The sequence below is a fragment of the Thunnus albacares genome, chromosome 8, assembly GCF_914725855.1.
Source record: "Thunnus albacares chromosome 8, fThuAlb1.1, whole genome shotgun sequence".
NCBI classification, from domain to species: domain Eukaryota; kingdom Metazoa; phylum Chordata; class Actinopteri; order Scombriformes; family Scombridae; genus Thunnus; species Thunnus albacares.
In genome coordinates, this window is record NC_058113.1 from 26,532,728 (window position 1) to 26,553,265 (window position 20,538).

The 20,538-nt window shown below is 36.5% G+C and overlaps 3 protein-coding genes across 4 annotated transcripts; 2 read left to right on the forward strand and 1 right to left on the reverse strand.

Moving 5' to 3' along the window:
- Nucleotides 1-1,072: 1,072 nt before the first annotated feature.
- On the reverse strand, nt 1,073-5,016 carry LOC122987356 (tetraspanin-13-like). The gene is made up of 6 exons (XM_044359194.1): nt 4,809-5,016; nt 3,291-3,458; nt 3,029-3,109; nt 2,738-2,851; nt 2,505-2,624; nt 1,073-2,397 (listed from the first exon to the last, which is right to left on the reverse strand). Exons 1-6 carry the CDS (start codon nt 4,869-4,871, stop codon nt 2,323-2,325), a joined length of 621 nt encoding a protein of 206 aa, XP_044215129.1. The 5' UTR covers nt 4,872-5,016; the 3' UTR covers nt 1,073-2,322.
- Nucleotides 5,017-7,914: 2,898 nt separating this feature from the next.
- On the forward strand, nt 7,915-13,264 carry LOC122987566 (CD209 antigen-like protein A). Of its 2 annotated transcripts, none has more exons than XM_044359502.1 (7): nt 7,915-8,100; nt 9,690-9,770; nt 9,866-9,976; nt 10,076-10,261; nt 10,830-10,990; nt 11,312-11,433; nt 13,002-13,264. In XM_044359502.1, exons 1-7 carry the CDS (start codon nt 8,034-8,036, stop codon nt 13,147-13,149), a joined length of 876 nt encoding a protein of 291 aa, XP_044215437.1. In that variant the 5' UTR covers nt 7,915-8,033; the 3' UTR covers nt 13,150-13,264. The 2 variants fall into 2 exon arrangements, with proteins under 2 accessions (XP_044215437.1, XP_044215438.1); XM_044359503.1 differs by having other exon boundaries at nt 9,869-9,976.
- A 1,960-nt stretch (nt 13,265-15,224) lies between these two features.
- Nucleotides 15,225-20,271, forward strand: LOC122987876 (asialoglycoprotein receptor 2-like). The gene is made up of 7 exons (XM_044359912.1): nt 15,225-15,367; nt 16,929-17,000; nt 17,430-17,540; nt 18,655-18,849; nt 19,518-19,672; nt 19,813-19,928; nt 20,087-20,271. The coding sequence occupies exons 4-7, from the start codon at nt 18,666-18,668 to the stop codon at nt 20,238-20,240; spliced, it is 609 nt and encodes a 202-aa protein (XP_044215847.1). The 5' UTR covers nt 15,225-15,367; nt 16,929-17,000; nt 17,430-17,540; nt 18,655-18,665; the 3' UTR covers nt 20,241-20,271.
- Nucleotides 20,272-20,538: the final 267 nt, after the last annotated feature.

The following is a 20,538-nucleotide window of genomic DNA, read 5'->3' on the forward strand; positions in this document are numbered from 1 at the left end:
TTCCTTGTTGTTTGAGTAAGTAATTTTAGGTTGCTCAGCTTTAGTTCCCTTTTGTTTACTGTTTTGCTGTTAACCCACCTTGAAGCTAAAATATTTTAAAATAAACCTTTAAAGAGCTACAAATCCTCTGTTGCTGGTGGTTCTTGGGAGCTGGGAAGAGGGAAGTCTCATCTTTCATGACTGGGCTGTAACACTCTCCCAACATCTTAAAGCCTTTTGACTTCACATCTTATATGAAAAGGTGGGATAGTCCTCTATAACCAACAAAAGGGAGCATCTTGTGATGGTATCTATAAGGCTCTACTGCAAAAACTGCCTCATTAGCTCTGCTCTCTGGTCACATATCAATATAGAACTTACAATGTCAGATCATAGGACTTTTTTTTAAACATTAGCAGTACAACATGTTCAAACTAGGCTTGAAAGATCTGGTTTCGAATATTATGTTCCCTATAGATGGAATGAGCTGGGAAAAAAAGTTAAACATCTCATCTCACTGGCTTTTTTGTGTGCCTGTCCATGCTTTAACTTTAAATTATACAGACTTCCTTAAAAAACAACCACAAAAAACGTATATTACATACACAAACACCTTTTTAAATTTATAGTATTTTTATTTCAATCTCTATACTACCAGACAAGAGACTCTTCAACTAGAAAATAATCCATACAGTAGGTTTGTCTTTTAACAATAAATTTAGACATATTCAAATAGTTTTTATCAATACTGGACAGAATAATCTGTTTAGAAAATGAATAGACAGATCTACATATATACTGATCTTAACAGTATGGTGTGCACACAACGATTTCATTTTGGCAGTTGACGGTGCAGCAGCTGAACTATTTAAGTTCACAGTCACCTCGGTAAACAGGTTGGACTGCCTGATGAGCTCATTAGATATTCAGAGGAACCTAAAAAGCGAGAGCATTTCCTGGTTGACATCCTGCTTTGAGGTGAAGAATGTGAGCCAGTCATGTGGCACCTGGTTAGCTACACCTGAGTGAAAACACGCCTCTATCAGCATTGGATCTGACAAGCAAAGCATAAATACAACAGTTTCCATGTTATGTTCTGCAACTCTGCATGTTTATTTTGGACAATTAGGGAAAAAGACTGATGAAACATGATTTAGTATCAATTCATTACATTCCCATGAAGGTTTTAAACAGAAAACAAAGAGCAATAATTACAGATATAAAACAAAAACAAACCTGGTTTAATAATGGCATTACATTCAACCAACTGCAACATGTTTGACTTTAATTTAATCTTAATTTTTTCCTGCTGTTTGGACATCAAACACCTGAATCCACTGTCTGCAAAACACAGTAATGTGTATGGTCACCCATGAATAGTTAGCCTGGGAGTGGTGAGAACAATCATTGAGCCAGCATGGTGCTACAGCCTGCACTTTATTTGCATAAGGCGTGTGTATGGTGAGCATACACAGCTGCTGTTAACGTCTATCACTTTGAGGAAGATTAGAATTAAAGAGGTGACACGTATCAAGTTTCACTTAAAGGAACAGTTCAACATTTGGGGAAATACCCTTATTTTCTTGGTCTCGCTGAGACTTAGACAAGAGGCCTTTTTGACGTGACACACAGATGCCTTAAAGATAGCCTAATTTAATTTTGCTGCGTAATGTTGTACTTTTGTAATGTTTGTCCCACAATGACAAGTCAAAATGTCCGCTGTGAAAAAGGCCAAGTGATACTTCTTTCATATCTGTATGACAAATATTAAGGAACAGTCAGCAGCCATTTAGCTTAGCTTAGAAAAACACTGGAAACAGGAAAACTGCTAGCCTGTACCTGTCAGTACATAATAAAATTGGCATATCAGCACTAAAAGCTCGCTAACACATTATATGTCATTTGTTCAATCTGTACAAAAAGTGTGAAAACAATAGACTTGTCAGCTGGTAGACAGATTTTGTTGCCTTCAGAAAGAGCCAGGTTAGCTGTTTCCACCAGTTTCCAGTCTTTATGCTAAGCTAAGCTAACCTGCTGCTACCTGTAGCTTCATATTTACCACACAAACACTAGCGTGAGGATATGAATCTTCTCATCTAACTCTCGGCAAGAAAGCAAATAAGCATTGTTTCCCACAATGTTCAATTAATCTTCACAGTCTAGTCAAAAGCATTGGTACAACAGCAAAAAAAGCATGGTTTTCTTGAAAGTAACTGAGCAACAAGTATTAAATCTTACAAATGTACAGATAAGTGTGATTCACAAAGTTAAGGAAAAAACAAATTATTCAGCTGTGCAAAGTTTGGTTTATTAAAATGTTATAATTATTATAATGTTACGTGGTTATAGAAAGGCTCCAGGATTTGATCGGGGATCTTTGATATTTCTGTATCTGTGAGTGAGCCAAACTCCGAGGATCTGAAAAGACAGAAAAATGAGCAGTGTTCTGAATTTACAGTAAACTTTTGTCATACCAAATTTGACATTTCTACATGTTAGCATTGTTTCCATAAAACTTTACTGACCTCCGTAAAACTGAAGAAGAGTCCGATACCTCCGACAAACTGTAGCACCTCTCCCGCATACTGCTGGATGATGTTTGAGCACGTGTCACAAGACTGTGGATTGCTTTGGCTAAAGCATCTCTACAGGAAGAGGAAGTACGAGGGAGAAATTTCAATAACTGCCAGATACATGAGTACAAATCAAGTTCTGGTTGCTGCTGAGAAGAAAAAACAAATATAAATGGTTTACTTACAGCAGCACATGAGCCATTGTGGTTGACATAGTAGAAGCCGCAACAGTTGAGGGTCTTCTCTACATCCATGTGAGTGGCCTCAGATTTGTTCCACCCAACCTCCAGGAGATGATCCTGTGTAAGTGTAAAAGATGCACTTATGGGAAAAGCATGAGGAATATCTAGACTGGTAGGATCCCTAAACACCCTCCTTCCCATGAGAGTATTCATGTTCCTATGAGATAAACTATAGTATGTAAGCCAAAATAACTTGTAGGCCTACCTAGTTCAGCAAAGACAAAATAAACATACCTGTTGGTCTTTATTCAGGGCCAGGCAAGCACAGGACACAGAGAACTGCACAACAAACACTATGAACAGGATCATCATGTACTGGTGTACAGTTAAGGAAATTAACATTTGATGAATAATGCTCAAAGCTTTGTTGCTGCTACACTACAAGATCCATGAAAAAAAAAGAGCTACATCTTCTCACAACCATCATGAGGTGCGAGACGACTCCATGTGCTCCAACAAACAAACAAACAAACCACACTGAGAAACCAAAGGATACAAAGAAGAGCAGGACCTGGTGGTGCTTCAGGGCACCACAAAGCCCCACAAAGGCAACTAGGAAAAGGAAGATGCCCACGGCGATGACCACCGCCACCACCCTGATGCTGGAGACCAGGCCGAACCATTTCCCCCAGGCTGCAACTCCGATCAGCAGCAGACTCACCAGCTGAGGAGGAAGAAAAATAATAATGTTGGTATGAGAGAAGGAGGAAGTACAATCAATGTCTTCTTTCTTAAAGCTATGATGTGTCATGGAGGGTTTAACGCTGTTGATATATGAGCTGGTTGAAGGTGTGTTAGTTGGGGTAAAAATGAACCTTCTTTTGGTACTCTAAGGCACATGATTGGTGGGGAGTGAATATTCTCCTAAAAAGGTACAACAATTGAACGTCACTCAAAGATTAGACTGTTAAAATAGTATGTAGTGAAGATGCAAATACTAAATTAGCCTATCAATCATAAAGCGTTAGGTTTATAACAAGGAAACGAAACATGACTTTAAGTAGGATTGGTGCACATCTAATTTCCTGCACTCCTATACTACCATTATTATGGAAATCACAACAACCAATTTCATGATAGTTTGATATTTTCTAGACTGATATGAACATAAATGCAGGAGATAGCGTTCACTTGTTGTTTTCTTGTTTTTTTAAGAACCTCTGACTTAATTGTGTCTCCCCACCTCTGACACCTATGCCCTTAGTTAAACTAGAGGAGAAAGTCAGACGGTTAAATAAGGTAGTCACTGTGTTAACATAAATTCACTTTTAGTGACACTATTTGGAGCTGAGAGCTGTTTCATCCACCTTTAGCTGACATTAAATCTATCTTGGGTGTTTAATAATTAATGGCTGTGGACTTTTATAAATACATATTTGTCTATGAGGTCATCCAGGTGACTTTATTATTATCCATCATAATGAAGGAAACTGGATTTGCTATTAAAACTGATGCCTTCAAGTTCGATATATCTATGTTTACTTTACTTTTTGCAACTTTATTGAAATATGCAGAACAGAGGATGACTAACATTTCTGCATATACATAGCAGCCTCAGAGTTACTATACAACAAGTCAGGAACACTATAAGAAATAAACATAACATTAAATGTGGCTCATGATGTCTTCCAGAGGAGTAGCATTTTTTTTAGATTGTTCAAGGATACACAGTTTTCCCACATTAACTGAAAATTTTTTTTGACGCATTGTTTGTTATTCTTGCAGACAAAGTTTATTTATCATATCCCTGAGTAAAGCCACACATAGCTACCAGCACTGTGGAAAGCAATTGCTTGCCATTAACTGGGCCTAATCATTTACCACCAACACCTGCCTATGTGCCACTTCAACAAGGAAACTGGTCAGAAAACATCCCAAACATTTAAATCTGTTTTTTGTATTACATTAATCGCCAATAGGCATTTGTGAGTCGCACCAAGACAGAAGCAGATACACTTATTTTAGGAATATTTCTCTGTCAAATGCGGTATAAAAGCAGTAAATTCCTACTTACAACATAAAGTATATTGAGAGCGCAGAGGGCGTTCTTGGTGCAAATGAATCCGCCGCAAACCATCGCTGCACACCGGTACAATCCTCACAGTAAATATATATTTCTACTTCTTCAGCTTTTTCATGCAGTCACAGTGTTTGAGGCTCTCTGTGCTGTTTGGCTTCACGTCTGCAGGTGGAAACCAGGCAGGGAGCGTTTCCTCAAAAGATACTGCGCGCTGATTCGTCAACTGTCTCTGTCGCATATGGGTCTCTCTTTTTTTTGTTTGTTTTGTTTGTTTTTTGTCTTTCAAGTAAGATAATTACTTTTCAATCACAATCAACTCAGATCACTGAGTTACTGTAGGTAAAAGGTTACAAAAAATAACACATTACACGCAGTATAATGTTTATGATGATATATTTGAATGGATATAGATGATTTTCAGAAAGTTGTAAGTGAAAACATAAAAGCATATCCAGTCATTTCACAGTCTATAATATAATAACAAGGTTCACGATATTAACGCCTTTAAAAGATGTTTATGTTTCCTTCACTTGAATGACAGATTAATCATTCTTCACGCGTTATGATTGCAATTAATGTCCCTATAGTTCCCTCTTGTGGCTACAAATAGATAATACAGATGCCTCATAAGATTTATTGCCTGCATTTAATCTATAAAATGGAGATGGGAAAACACATAAATAACCAAAAATTCAGAGTCAGGGCATTATTGAGTGCAGTATCCTGTCATGTGCAACATAATCTGTAGAGTTTAATGTTTCAGTGTTGATATTGTGCCTTTTTGTCACTTTTATTATTTCTATTTTACAAAATAATTATAATTGTTTGTATTCTCTAATTCTGTGTATTATTTCTGTTTAACATTTTTCTTCTGGATACACACATGGTGGTGTCTGAATGCATTCATTAATTCAAAAAATCAGTTTGGTCCTGGATATAATAATTGAACGTGTGTATTCATTGTAACTGGAGCATGGTGACGCTTGCCTGCATTAAATTTATAAAGCTGTATTTGAAAATATATATATAGCCAAAACTTTATATTGAGTGTAATATGGTGAGGATGTCTGGCTTATAGGGCACCAAAACGGCCAGAAAAGTTTGTATATGAGTCAGCTCAACATTTCCATGAAACTGGCAGAATAGAGGGTTGTATTACAGCAGTGATAATGCTCTTTGTTTAATCATAAACCCAGATACGTTATGATCGCCTAAAATGTTGAGGGAAAGACAACAATCAAAGTTATGAAGTATCGAGATAAACCCAAACCTCCTGGCTGTATACACAGTATCCAAATTCAAATCTTTATGAGATTTAGTAAGGTCACATTTATTCCACAACTTAGCCCAACAATTCTGATGTTGATTTAAATTGAGCACCGCAAGGAAGACTGCAAAATCATCTTTAGAAAACCTGTTATGAGCATGTAGATAAAAGTGCAGCAAGGTTCCCTGGTGCAAAAGTTTGTTGTTGGGCCCCAATTGATCCCCACTATACATGGTAGTACTCTAGAGATGATTGATTAAACACAAAAATGTCAAACATTTTGATAGTAAACTCAATATCTTTGGGTTTTTGACTGTTGGTCAAATGAAACTTTTTACTTTTTATTATTTTATCCACTAAGCCACAACTTAACAACAAATGAGCACAATATAAACTAAAACAATTCAGATTATAACTTAAAGATTTTGACTAAGAGTCCCTCTTCAAGACCGGGACCACAAGATGTAGGATGGAGGACTTGTTATAGTTCATATTGTACTTCATTTCTGTAAATTCCTAACAAATTTTTGTGATTAATCAAATTATGTAAACCCAAATGATGTGACGTAAACCTGGTGTTTTGGGGGTCTAGAGCCACTTTCTTGGTTGGTAATCCAGCCTTGACGAGGACATAAAGTTAAGGCTTTTTGTCTGAAATAGAATTTAAGTCCAAAAAGTGCTCTGAGATCTCTGCACTCCTCCCGGTCCCAGTTTATCTTCATTAGCCTGGATCACATTTTCTAATCCCTCTTTTTTGAGATTCATCGTCAGACTTATCGATCATTTTTAGCTGATTTTCCACAAAATTATTTACTGTTATAAAATTTATTCACACATATTAGTTGAATATTGGATCTACTTTGTGGTTGTTGTTTTTTCTCTTACTTTGTATAAGTAGTTTTCTATTACCTTCTATTTTTTTCTTTGTTTGTTCTGCACCACAACATCAGGGCAAATTCCTTACATGCACAAACCTACTTTGCAATAAACCTGTTTCTTATTTTTGTTTCCTCAACAGTATATTTAGTGAGCGAACTGTTTGTCGCCATCTGGTGTTACATCATATAATTTCAAAAATGTCAGATCTGTCTATTTATTTTTGCATTATCAACTTTTAAGAATAACATCATTCAAGTCAAGACAATTTTATTTATATAGTCCAAAATAAGATTGAGAAACCAGGTCCGAGATGTGTTAAATCATGAGTCATGAATGTGGAAAAACCCTGTGTTGGTACATGTTTTGTTTTTTGTTTTTTTACTCCACTACAGTGAACATCAGGGCTGTTCAACTGTAAAGGAAAGTTTGTGATAAGCCTGTTTAGTAAAACTGTAATCAAACTGATGTGTTTTCTCTCACATTACATGCAAAGATTTATCTGAAATGAAGATGGAACAAAAACAAAAGGTTAACAAGTGACTAAAACTTTAAGTCTTAAGTGATATTTCATCAGTTCAGAAGGCCATGAAGGTGCCACCACACTAATCTATTATTTTTACATAAAACATGACAGACAGGTTATCCCCTGAGTCATATTAATACAGAAACAACAGGGTGGCACATTAAAGCCAAACCAATGATAAATATCAAGCTAAGTAAGATCTACTTTGGTAAAGCATTTTTTTTTAAAAGCAATCATAACAAAGAGATTATTTCATTGTTAGCTCTGTTAAAAAATGCGTTTTCAACCTCTTCTTTTTTTTATACACATGATAATAAGAGCTGTGATGGCTTGGCTTTATATGTAACTTCCCCTCTGACCACCCTTTTCCTGTCAAGAACATTGAAAGTTCGCAACATGCCCGTCTTACAACATTTCATCAAAAGAAGAACTGCTGATCACTCATGCTGGGTTTCACTGACTCTGAACACTGACTATCCACAGTGACACGTGTTAAAGCCGCAGTGGTTTGAGGTTTTGTTCCTGTGAATGCTGTTAATGAAAAACTGAAATGAAAATGATGGAGGAAGAACTGAATTATGTGTCGGTGACATTCAAGACTGATATTTTTACATCTGGTGAGTACTCCTTTTTTTTTTACAGCTCAGCCTGAATTATTAGTTGTGCTTCGATGATGTATCTATACAGTCAGCTGACCTGAACCCAGAGGAGTCTCACTGAGCTTTTGATAGTTACTTAAGTACGAATTAAGGTTTACGTGTTTACATGTTTACTCCACTACATTTATTTGATATAGTCACTATTTGTAGATTAATATTTTACATTCAAACATATGACCTCTTCATGAAATATGATCCATTGTTCTACATTAAACTACTCATACCATGCCAAGAACACTGAAATGCTTCAGCAATGCATCAGAAATAATCATAAATTAACTTAATATATAATAATTGAACACTGACGGGGGTCATTCTGCTCCATATTGAGTACTTTTACTTTTGATACTTTAAGTACATTTTGGTGAACAGGCTTGTGCTTGATTAAGATTTTGGATGCAAGATTTTTATCGGTAATGGAATATTTTTATGTTGTGGTATTACTACTTTTCTCTAACTAAATATCTGAATTCTGCTTCCATCACTGGCATACTTTAGAATAAAAGTCTAAAAGTAGTTGCTGTCTGAGTTTTAAAAAATGCAGTATTTGCATAAAAATGTGTTAAACCTTTTAACCTCAAGTTTCTATGAATTCAGAAAAATCTTTTCCCACTGTATAACTTCATTAACATTGACGTATGATGTTTACATTGATTGAATATTCAATATGAATATTCTGATGATGCAATGAGTTTTATTGCTGCAAGATCCATGATTGACGTGTTTTAAATGGCCTGACAAAACCTTGCAAAACTGTTGCGAAAGAGTAATTTGCTTTCTACCTCATGGCTCTACAGTATTTAGCATATTTTTCTTATTTCCATGGTTAATTGGTAAAACACAGAAGACATGACATGACTGTGACATATTCCAGAGTAGCCATAGTGTTATCTGAAGGCAGATATACTGTATATTCATTATTATGTTAAACATCAGGTTTTACTGTCAGTACAGTAAATCACAACAGAAAGCAAACATTGCTCTTGTTGCGAGTAGAAGTGCCACACAACAGACAAGGAAGTCACAAGTTTTAGGACTTTAAGTAATAATCTCAAAGATTTTCATTTAAATAAATATCTGTTCAGTCACTATCTATCACCAAATGAGGTAACACAATGGCAATTGAGCCTATGGCCCACTGATGGAAGTCCTTGCATTTGCAGTATTATGAGTATTACGAACTGGGTGTCAGTGGCGACATTCCCAGGGAAAAATCACAAGTGGCACACAGTTAGTGACGCATTTTCCATCACCCAGCAGTGGTTGATCTGCGAGAGAGGTGAGGTGGAGCTAACACAACAAACTCACTCTTCAACTCACCTGTGAAACGACATGCTGTTTTTTCTGGTCTCTGCTAGCGTTGCGAGTAAATGCTTACTGATGTCACACAGTCAACACTGTTTGGATCTCCAGGAAGTGAGGTCCAAAAAAACACCTGCAATTGCCGCTTATTGCCATAAGTGCTGCCAAAGAGAATGAAACAGAGCTCTTTGAGAGTGTTACTTTAAAGTTTTAATTTCCTTGATGCTCTTTTGCTTTTTTTGCAGAGAAACCCAGTGACCTGGAAGTAATCTATGATGAGGTGAAGACCGAGGAGCTAGCATGGGATACAAATCCTGTCATACCAGGTTATTTGTGGTTTATCATGATAAAAAAGATGCTCAAAATATATAATATAATATAACCTGCTAAAAATAGTATTATAAATAGTTGTTTTTTTCAGTAGGAAATAAAAAGGAAGCACCACTCCATACTCCTCTGAAACTGGTGGCAGCAGCTTTGGCCATTATTTGTGTCATTTTGGTGTCAGTCATCATCGCTCTCAGCATCCACTGTAAGTTTTATCCGTCTGTCAATCTGTTTTCAAGGACTTTCAAGGCAGTTTAATAGTAACATGTGAGCGCAACAGTAACGGTTTCTTCCCTGACCACAGTCTTAACAGTCATCTCACAGCAGAACAGAGAAAACACCAACTTAACAGCACAGACTGTGCAGCTGCGGACAGACCTGGAGAGAAGGACACAGGAGCTGACCAGAGAGAGAGACGGACTCAACTGGACCATCGGAGTCATCCTTGAATATGAGAACTTTCCAGTGAATACCCACTGCCCACAAAAAGGTGAAAACGTGGTATACGTCATGCAAAAAAATGCAAAAAAAAGATGTTAAATAGCATCTGTTCAGTCATTACTCTTGTTGCTCTACTGATCCACTGAGGCAAGGCAAGTTTATTTCTACAGCACCTTACAACAACAAGGCCATTCAAAGTGCTTCACATAAAACATGAAAGACATTAAGAAAAGAAACACAATGCAATATAAAAAGATGAAAGGAGTCAAATAAAATAGAAGATAAAATAAGGTAAAATAGAATAAAACAGGAGAATTACAAATTTGATGTAATTTTATTTTTGCTCTTGAACATTGTTTAATGTCATGATTCATCTTCCACAGCTTGAACTTTCAGTGGCCATGCCTGGTTAAACAAAGGGATACATCAAGAAAAGTCTTTATTATCAAAAGGACATGTAGAAAATATATATTTTCTTTAATTTTATATTTCTATATATAATAGAAAGTACTGGTTCTTACTGAATGTAATGACAATGAAGTTGAATCTAATCAAATCTAAACTAATAACCTTTGTGATTATGATTGTGAATTTGTTGTCTCATTCTTGTTTAACAGTGTGTAAACCTTGTCTGGACGGCTGGGTGCTGTTTCAGTCGCACTGTTACCTGTTTACAGTAGATTCTTATTACTCTTATGGGAGTGATTGGGAGAGAAGTCGTGATCAGTGCAAAAAAATGAATGCAGATCTGGTGGTGATTGGAAGTCAGGAGGAACAGGCAAGACTGATTTTATGATTTAAATTGATTTAATTTGTACTTTAATTCTCAAACAAATCTTAAGAGCATCTCCATCTCTATCTATGAAGATAGAGATGGAGATATGTGGTGTCCAGATGTGTAAACACATGAAACAAAAAGATATCTGCATTGTACCCTGCAGTAGAAGCGCATACTTGACTAAAACAGGAACAAATATGGGGACTAAAACCAAAAATTGAAATCCCACCAAAGCTTCACTGCTACTTGGATTCAAAATTATTATATCACAGACAGAGAGAGTACTTCTTCTTTATAATTAAGAGTTGTGTTTCAAATTAGGAATTCATCAATAACCACACCAAATACTACGAAGATGAAAAGCATGGCTATTGGATTGGCTTGCGCAAGATGAATACAATGAACACATGGACGTGGGTAGACGGAAGTAACTCCACTATGATGTAAGTGCACAAACACACACACACACACACACACATAATCACTCAAAAGTTGCCACATGTACCATTTTAACCTCAATGAATCATGACCATCGTTATTTAGATACATTATTCTATCATTACACCACACAAACCTGACACAAACTTGACCTGTAATGAGACATATTGACAGCTCACAGTGTGACACAATATAAATACGCACACATTACGTCAAGCTCATACAGAACAAAGTCACCAGAAGACACACTAACTGTACAGTAGACATTAGCATTAAACTTGGAAATATGCTTCTGGCCAAGAGTTGAAAGTTGAAGTAGATGAAAAGATGTCTATATATGAGGCTACAACCAGCAGCTGGCATGAAGACTGAAAACAAGGGGAAATGGCTAATCTGTCTCTGTCCAAAGATAAGAAAATCTGCCTACCACCACCTCTAAATCTCACTAATTAGCATGTTATATCTTGTTTGTTGACTCCTTACAAAAAAGGAGTAAGTAAGTGTAAAAATGGCAATTTACGGTTTTACAAGGGGTGATGTGCAGAACTATTTCTTTGCCATGAGCAGTGACTTTCTGGAGATGACTCCAAACTCCAACCAAACATGTTAAAGAGGAAATATTATGCACATTTCCAGATACATATTTATATTCTGGGGCTCTACTGGAAAATCTTTTACAATCTTACATTTCAAAAAACTCCTTATTTATTACTGGCCCCATATGCAGCCCCTCACTTCAGCCTCTGTCTGAAACAGGCTGTTTTAGCTGATATCTGCCGGCTGCTGAGGCTACATCAACGAACCATGAAACACACTACAGTAGTAGTATTTCACTACTTTTTCTCGTCCTTTACTTGAAATGTCAACTTCTCAAATACATTTGTACATGTTTGAGCAGGAATCCGATCCAAAATATGACAGCACAGCACACGCAACACATGAAAAAACCTTAGCAACAACCTTAGTAACCAAGACCATGGAACAGACATTGTTTATGGGCATGCACGACGAGCCGAAGTCAGCTCGTTGGCAAGGTAGAAAAAAACGTTGCAAACGAAGCGTTCAGAGCAGGCTGAAGCCCTGGCTTTTGACTTGCAGGGGAGCATTTCTACATATGTTCACCTCAAGTTTTGGAACTTGACCATGTTTAACATAGATATCCGACTTCTTAACAGTGTTTAAATAACAGAAAACCACAAAAGAATATGTCCCCTTTAATTAGTGAGCTTTAGAGGTGCTTATTACCTTGGTTCACAGTCAGGTTAGCTATTTTCACCCGCTTCAAGTCTTCATACCATGCTAAGCTAAGCTAAGCTAACCAGCTGCTGGCTGTTCAGTAGCTTCATCTTTAACAGACAGACTTAAAAGTGTTTTTGATCTTGAAGGAAAAAAAGTGGAGTGTTCGCACGCTGGATTATAGCTCCCAAAGTCTTTTTTATTATTGACTGAAAAAGGCAACGTTTGGAACATAGAGTCTCTGAGCAACAACACAAATAAGTGTTCCCAAAATGTCAAACTATTAACTTTAGTTAAGAGACACAGATTGATATCATGTCACTTTTTTCTTCACTAGGTACTGGATAACACAACAAATTGGCTACGAAGGTCTCTGTGCTCTAACTCTGCCTCGTGCAGATCCACTGGCCAACTGGAACAAAGCAAGCTGTAGCATGAGCAACCGCAGGATCTGTGAAACAAGAGCCTTGATCAAACCCGATTAGGAATCCGTTGCATTAACACAATATTTATCTATCTATCTATCTATCTATCTATCTATCTATCTATCTATCTATCTATCTATCTATCTATTGTCTATTTGGTTTTAGTGTGTTTTTAGTTACCTAGGATCTTTTTAAATTATTGTGTAAAGTGTCTTTGAGTATCTTAAAAAGTGCTCTATAAATGAAATGTATTATTATGTAAGTATATGTGGGGACACAGGTCGGGGCATGAATGTGTATTTGTATATATGAGCATATGTCTAATGTATTTTTTGGTGTGTATTTGTGTATTTTTCTTGTGAGACATGAACATGTGCAGGCTGTGAACATATTTCCCACTCTCCTGGGACAACAAAGACTCTCTCTTTATGTTGTGCTGAGTAGATGTTATAATCTGTTTATATTCCTTGTTGGAGATATAAATTATTACCCAAAAGTGGTACCATGGATGGCTGCCTTGGTGTTGCACTCTCTCTTTTTTTTGTTTAATTAGTTCAGTCTTCAGCACTCTTTTTCTAATTAAATTCACCAAGGAGGAACTGTTGAATATTAGACACTTCACTCCACAAACGTTTTATTTATCTTTGTTCAGCGTTGTCTTTGTTTTGGTTGTATGTCCATGTGTATCTTCCTGAACACTGTTGTGTGTAAGTGCATCGAGAGCCACTAGAAACCAGAGTCAAATTCCTTGTATGTGTAAACATACTTGGCCAATAAAGCTGATTCTCATTCTGAAATACTGTATTGTATGACAGGAGATTGGTGAGAGGATCAATTTAAAGAATAAGTCTGGTGATTTTATTTTTCTTCCCATGAAAAGACCAAAACCAACAATGGTTTGTTCTTACTGAAGTATTGTCTGTGTAGCCAAAACCTGATATATCTTATTCCTCTGAGCTATGGAGCTGCATTGTTGTCCAAATTAAAAACACATCAATGAGCCACGCTGTTGAATTGGGTGACATGTTCCTTCTTCAGGAGGAACATGGGTCAATCCTACGCACACCATCTCACTGCCGGAAATGCTCACTGTTTATTAAGCACCAAATCTGTGGCTGGAAATAGTTCCAATGAATGCTCTACTTTTAGGTTTCAGTCAGGTTTGCTAAAAGCTACAGTGCCCAGCTATTTTAGGAAATAATTTAACCTTTTTTTAAAATGAAAACATATATTTGTGACCTGTTTTTAAAGATTTACGTTTTCAGTAGTAACAACAGACAGAATAGGGAAGTCAGAAAGTATTGTGATGTAGGTTTGTTGTTTTTTTTTTATTGTCAGTCTTTTCATTTTCATGGGATTTATTAAAAATAACAAAAATATAAATTATTGCCAGCCTTATTGTTTAATAGCATGGTATGTACAGATGATTCAGACTTTCATCAGTCTTGCAATAGTGAGGACAGTGTGTCGTCACATCATTTTGTGTATTACAACCGGACTGGTCATCATTGAGAAATTCAGATGGGAATTAACCCACCAGAAATAAAGATGACAGGTCAGGAGAGGGGGGGGCAGTGGTGGCCTAAAGGTTAGAGAGGCCAGTTTGTGACTGGAAGGTCATCAGTTCAATAAATCAGGATAAATCTGGGTGGGGAAAGTGAAAAAGCAGTGCTTGTACCCCCCTGAGCAAGACCCTCAACACTGACTGCTCCACTAGAGCTGCTCAGTGACTGGCAGGTCAGACTGGGGTTGTACCAGGAAGCTTCCAGGCGTTGGATGTGTGTAACTGAGTGAATGTGATCAGGATGTTCACATTCACATTCTCTTTCCCGCAAAAGAGAGACTTCCTCTCAATGAAACTTCCCCCAATAAACCTGTTTGATAAATTTGATTTCAGTATCAGTTCACTTTTAAATGTGTCAACTTCTTCCATCCATGTGTACGTTTGTTTGTTACAGAGGTAGACATATTTCAGAGAACAGACAATGGCCAACACATATTACACATATCTTGTGTAACTAATGACCACACGTCAGATCTCGCACATCACCGTATGAATAGGTCCCAAAACAAAATGTTTCATAATACAAACTCAGAAGGTTAAGAATAATTAGGGGAAGTTAAAGTTTGTTCAGTCACACCTTAATAGTCAGCAGCGGTCTCTATCAATGTCTGCTCTTTTTGTCTGCACTTAAGCAAGTACGGTGACTTTTAAGGATGGAGGAAGAGATCAATTATTCTACAGTGGTTTTCAAAAATGGTCATCCACCTCCAAAAGGTAAGTGATTACTGCTTTATTCAAATCAAACATCACTGGAATTCAAAATGTCTACAAGAGGTTCTTTGAGACTATTTAATATCTTTCTAAGGGTTATGTGTGTAAGAATCACAGATATTAAAAAATGTGTTGTTTATCTTGTTTGCTAAATTTCCCTGTCATGATATATACTTTTTTTCCACATTACAATTTCCAAGTAATTACAGTTTTTCCCCGTTGTTTTGATGCATTGTTACAAAACAAAAGGTTCATTTTGAGAATAGATGATACAAACACAGAAACTGTGTTCTAGTCTGCAAAACAGCAAATACGTACTCCAAAAGTTTTGTTCTCAAAACTCCCCGTACGATCACTAACATCACGTATTGGCATCGGAACAGAAATGCTGGAACAAAAAAAAAAACTTCTCACTCAAGACAGCAGAAGGAAAAATTACTTTGTTTTTCGACACAGAATCAAAAAATAAATTCACACATGCACACATGCAGTCATTTAGTTATGATAAAAAAATATGAAAATATAAATAACTACATATTTTTGGTTGTTTACAGCTTATAACTGTCTATAACTGTTATTTACATCAGGTCATAGATTTTAATCCACATCACGCTTACACTTGTACCCTGTTCAGACACCTTTTTTGATTTTCCCGTCTTTCACACACCCTTACATCACAGCTTCATTTCCCCCTCTCTCTTCCCTGTGTCACTTATATGTGACTTAATTCTAAGTCAAAAGTTTTGTTCCTCTGCATGTTCTCACAATGTGGTTTTGCATTTGTGTTACATGTTGTACCAACCATCCTCTCTGTGTGTTAACAGTGTGAGAAGGAAAGGGAACTGTGTATAGAGAACAGGAATTTATTAAAGAACTCCACTGATTGTATGCATCAAAGTCTGTTTACAGGTCTTGGGGAGTATTACTGCACATGTGAGAAAAGTTGAGTAAAACCCTTTATGGCTCCAGAGAGAGCAGTGCGAAATCTGATAGATGACCCCAAGTGATGTCACTTGTGTCAGCGTCAGTTAAGGCTGAAGACTAAAAGATTAAAAATGAAAAAATTCTGGGGGTGTGGAGTCAGAAAGAGGTGAGGTTACCAGACCCCCGTAGCCCACTCCTCATCTCTGATTGAGACGAGGCTACATTAGCCGCTACTAACGTAACACACCTGAATCTCCAACTGAGCTGTTGGTAGTCGCGTTGGCTCCTTGGTAATGTGGCACTGGCACTGGAGGAAGAATGGCTAAAATAAAAAAAAATGTGTCTGGTAGTGCTGCATCAATTTTGATACTTAAAAAACCCCCAAAGCTGTCCGTCATGAGTGAATGTTATATCTTAGCAGTGCTAAATTGGTGGAGTACTTTTTTAAAAGTTAAATTAATGCACGTGATCACTGCATTACTGCATTTGCAGTCTTATTACACAGTTGACTAAAGTGCATCAAATCAATGGAGAAAAACGATTATTTCACGTGGCACCAGAAGGTTTAAAAAATCCATAATTATTTCACCACTCTGTACTCCTCTTATAATTTCTCCATGTTCTTGTTGCTGTCATCCAGAGAAAAAAGAGGAGCTGGTAAGGTAAGGTTATTCTGAGGTAAAACCTAAAGTTCCTGCAACTTCTGCACCAAGTAAGTAATAAATCTGTCAAGAGTCTTAATTTCATCTTGATCATTGTACAACATATAAACCATATTATATGTTTTACTTATGGAAAGAGCACAAATTCACTTCATGATGATGAGAAATTATCATTATGAGGATAAAATTATAAAGAAAATAAAACCAAATAACGATCAATATCCTTTTTCTAATCCTGTTTGGAGCCTTTTTACATCATCTAACTTGAATATTGGTGGTTCTAATACACCTTAAAAACATCAATAATTCTATAAATGTATCCTACGTCAGAATGTATACTGGTCATAATTGTCACAGTTGTTTGTAAAAACAGGCACACTGTGGTATTATCAGATCATTTTTACATTTTATTACCATTTTTTTGACAAAATGACAATGAGTTATGATTACAATTGTGACTTGAATATGTGTTTTCTCAGTACAAGCAGATGGTGAAGCAGCTGCACACTCTCAGCACTTTTGTCTGTTGGCTGTGTGTTTGGGGATACTTTGTGTCCTTCTTTTGGGTTTCATCAGTGCTGTCATCTTCCGTGAGTTTTAATCCATTGAGTAAATTTCAATGAATAATTACAGCAGCATTAAACAGATTTAGACTGACCAGGTCAGTCTGTAATGTTTCTTACCAAAGGATAAAAATAGGAAGAGATGTTGTTAATGTAATGTGAGTTCAGCTTTCATTGACCTCTGCCTGCCTGCTGCCATTTAGGCATCAGTCTTAAGTTTTTTTTTGTCTTTTTGACTGGTTTACTTTTTGTTTTTTGTTGGTTTCATCCATCTTTAAATATAATTTAAAAAATAATGTATATAAATATTATTTGTTATGTTATTTTTTTTAAATCTTGGTCTATTTCTTAATTTTTAAAAATGTTTTCCTTGTGTAAGTGTGCATTTGCTTCTTGTGTTTGACGTTTGACTTCAGTGCTCTGTGGTTTTCATGGACAGTATTGATATATATTGCTGTAAAAGTAATGAAAACTCAATTTAAAAATATATAGGCCCATTGAATATAATATATTTATATAATATATTAATATTAAAGGACTGTATGTTTTAGTTTGTTAACTGAAAGTTATGTGTAAACTACTTTACTTTAGGATTGCTACATTATTCTAGACCATTTTCAGAAGTTTTTATATTGATTTCCAGGAAGTGATTTGTTTAGTTTTAATTTCAGGACACAATTAAAATCAACTTGCAGAGGCTTGAAAGTTGCTTAAAACAGATAATCACAGTGACAACAATGCATTATCATGCAGCAGTGGAGAGACTGTCAAAAGCTCTACCTGTTGTTACGTTCAGGGACACTTTGTCATCAAAGGGTTAACACTTGGCTATTGAAGCATCTGTATTTAGTCTTTTCTTTTCACAAATCTACATCTGCTCGTTTATTTTCTGACAACATACTTGCAAACCCGTGGATGCAATTCTATCTGGCAGCCGACTATCCATTTTGTAGGTGCTGGAGTGTTTTTAAAATGGTCCCTCTGTCAGGCTACCACATAACAATAACATTAAAAGCAAGGTTAGGCAGATAATCAGGAGGAAACTGTGCTGTGCTAATGGAAAATAATGCTTCTCTGATAAAAACCAAATGCTACTACTAATCTACTGATCGGTGTGTCCATCTCACCACTCTCACTATAGTGAGCGGGGTAATGAACGAACAGAAAGCAAACCTCAGCAACCTCTCAGCAGAAAATCAGCAGCTGATCATGCAGAGAAGCATCTTAGAGAACAAGACGGAGGAAATGAGAAGAGACAGAGACAACCTCAACATGACATTGGGAGTCATCCTGAAATTTAAAACCTTTCCACTAGAGGAATACTGCCCTGAAAAAAGTGAGTGCTACTCTCTATATTGACCGTTCAGTATGTCTGGCTCTTAACTCACAAATATAAGCTTGTTACAGATAGATACATTTTTTTAAGAGGTATGCATGGTTGATTAACAGTATGGCTACTCCTGCATGTATGTCAGTACTCTTGGGAGAGAGAAGCCTAAATGTTCTGCCCTCACTATGTGTGGAGGTGCATAGCTATGCAGCAAGCTAAACACATTTCCAATGAAGGTTGAAGACAGAAGCCGGCCATCTGAAATTCTTTTTTAAAACTGTGAAAATAGTACTGAATAAAACAATTCAATTATATGGGTTACAAGTAAGAAAAGAGTTGGACCAAATAACAAGGAAAACAACTGTCAAATTAGTTACTTTTTCAGATTTTCCACCAAATCACAACATAAAAGTGCAAATGTTCTTTTAGGTGGTCTTATTTATTTACAGCAACAATATTAATGTCTCAGACTTAAATTGTTAATGTTTTTTTGATATTTAAATGTAACATGTGGCACTTGTAATGTGTATTCCTACACCCAAAAAAGAAAAAACATTTAGTAGTACTTTTTTACTGTATATATGTAATCTTGTCTCTTTTGCGACTTCTCTTCATTTGGCATTTAAAATAACTTTGATTCTAATCTTCAACTTCATAATCTTTCATGAATGCAGAGTGTCAACCATGTAAAACAGGCTGGATTCTGTTCCAGAAGAAGTGCTACCTGTTCTACAATGAACCTGATCCTTGGAAGACATGGGGAGCCAGCCAAACGTACTGCAAAAACAACGATTCAGATCTGGTTGTTATTGATAGTCTACAAGAACAGGTGAGCTTTGAGAACCACAGTAACTAATCTGAAATTCAGAGATTGCAATGGAGTTAAAGAGCTGAGTACAAAATCAAAAAAATGAATTTATATTACAATCTTAAGTTGATTAAAATGCATTAAAATGGTGTCATTTACAGGAATTCATCAGTAAACACATCAAGTACTACTACGACAAAGAGCACGGATACTGGATCGGGTTACGTGAAAATGATGACAACTGGCTCTGGGTTGACGGACGTAGTGACACTCTAAAGTAAGAAAGCCTTTTTCTCTATAAGTAGAATTTACCTCAACCTCATCACCCCGATGTTATGACGCTGACGCTGATGGAGTTTTATATCTCATTATATTTGTATCCTATCCAGTTTTTTCCGCTTTAAAAACAGTCATATCTATGTTCGGCGTTTCAAGGTACTGGGTGAAGGAGAACCTTGGTGTTCGTGGTCCATGTGCACTGATGATACCTGAGAGGAATGTTACAGCCTGCTGGGACCCAGCAAGCTGTATAATGGAGAACAAATTCATCTGTGAAATGGACATGCTGATATGGTCTAATCAGTCATAACTGTCTTTGTTTTCTGAACATATTCTTCTTCTATGCTCAACAAAACGATGGCCTCAGGATGATTAAGTGTTTCACTATTTTAGTTGTTGTGTATTTTGTCACCTACAGTGTCAGGTGTCTTTCTGGATATTTAGCTAACTTGACTGAAGGTATGAAATATATAATCTCAAGAAATGATGACAAAACTGAGAACCGACCGTCTGCATGTTGTGTACACAAGGGCGGAAACTTCTGTTTTTGCGCAGCTGGTGTTACATAATGACAGAGTGTGCCAAGAGTTGTTCTGCAAAAAAAGTCC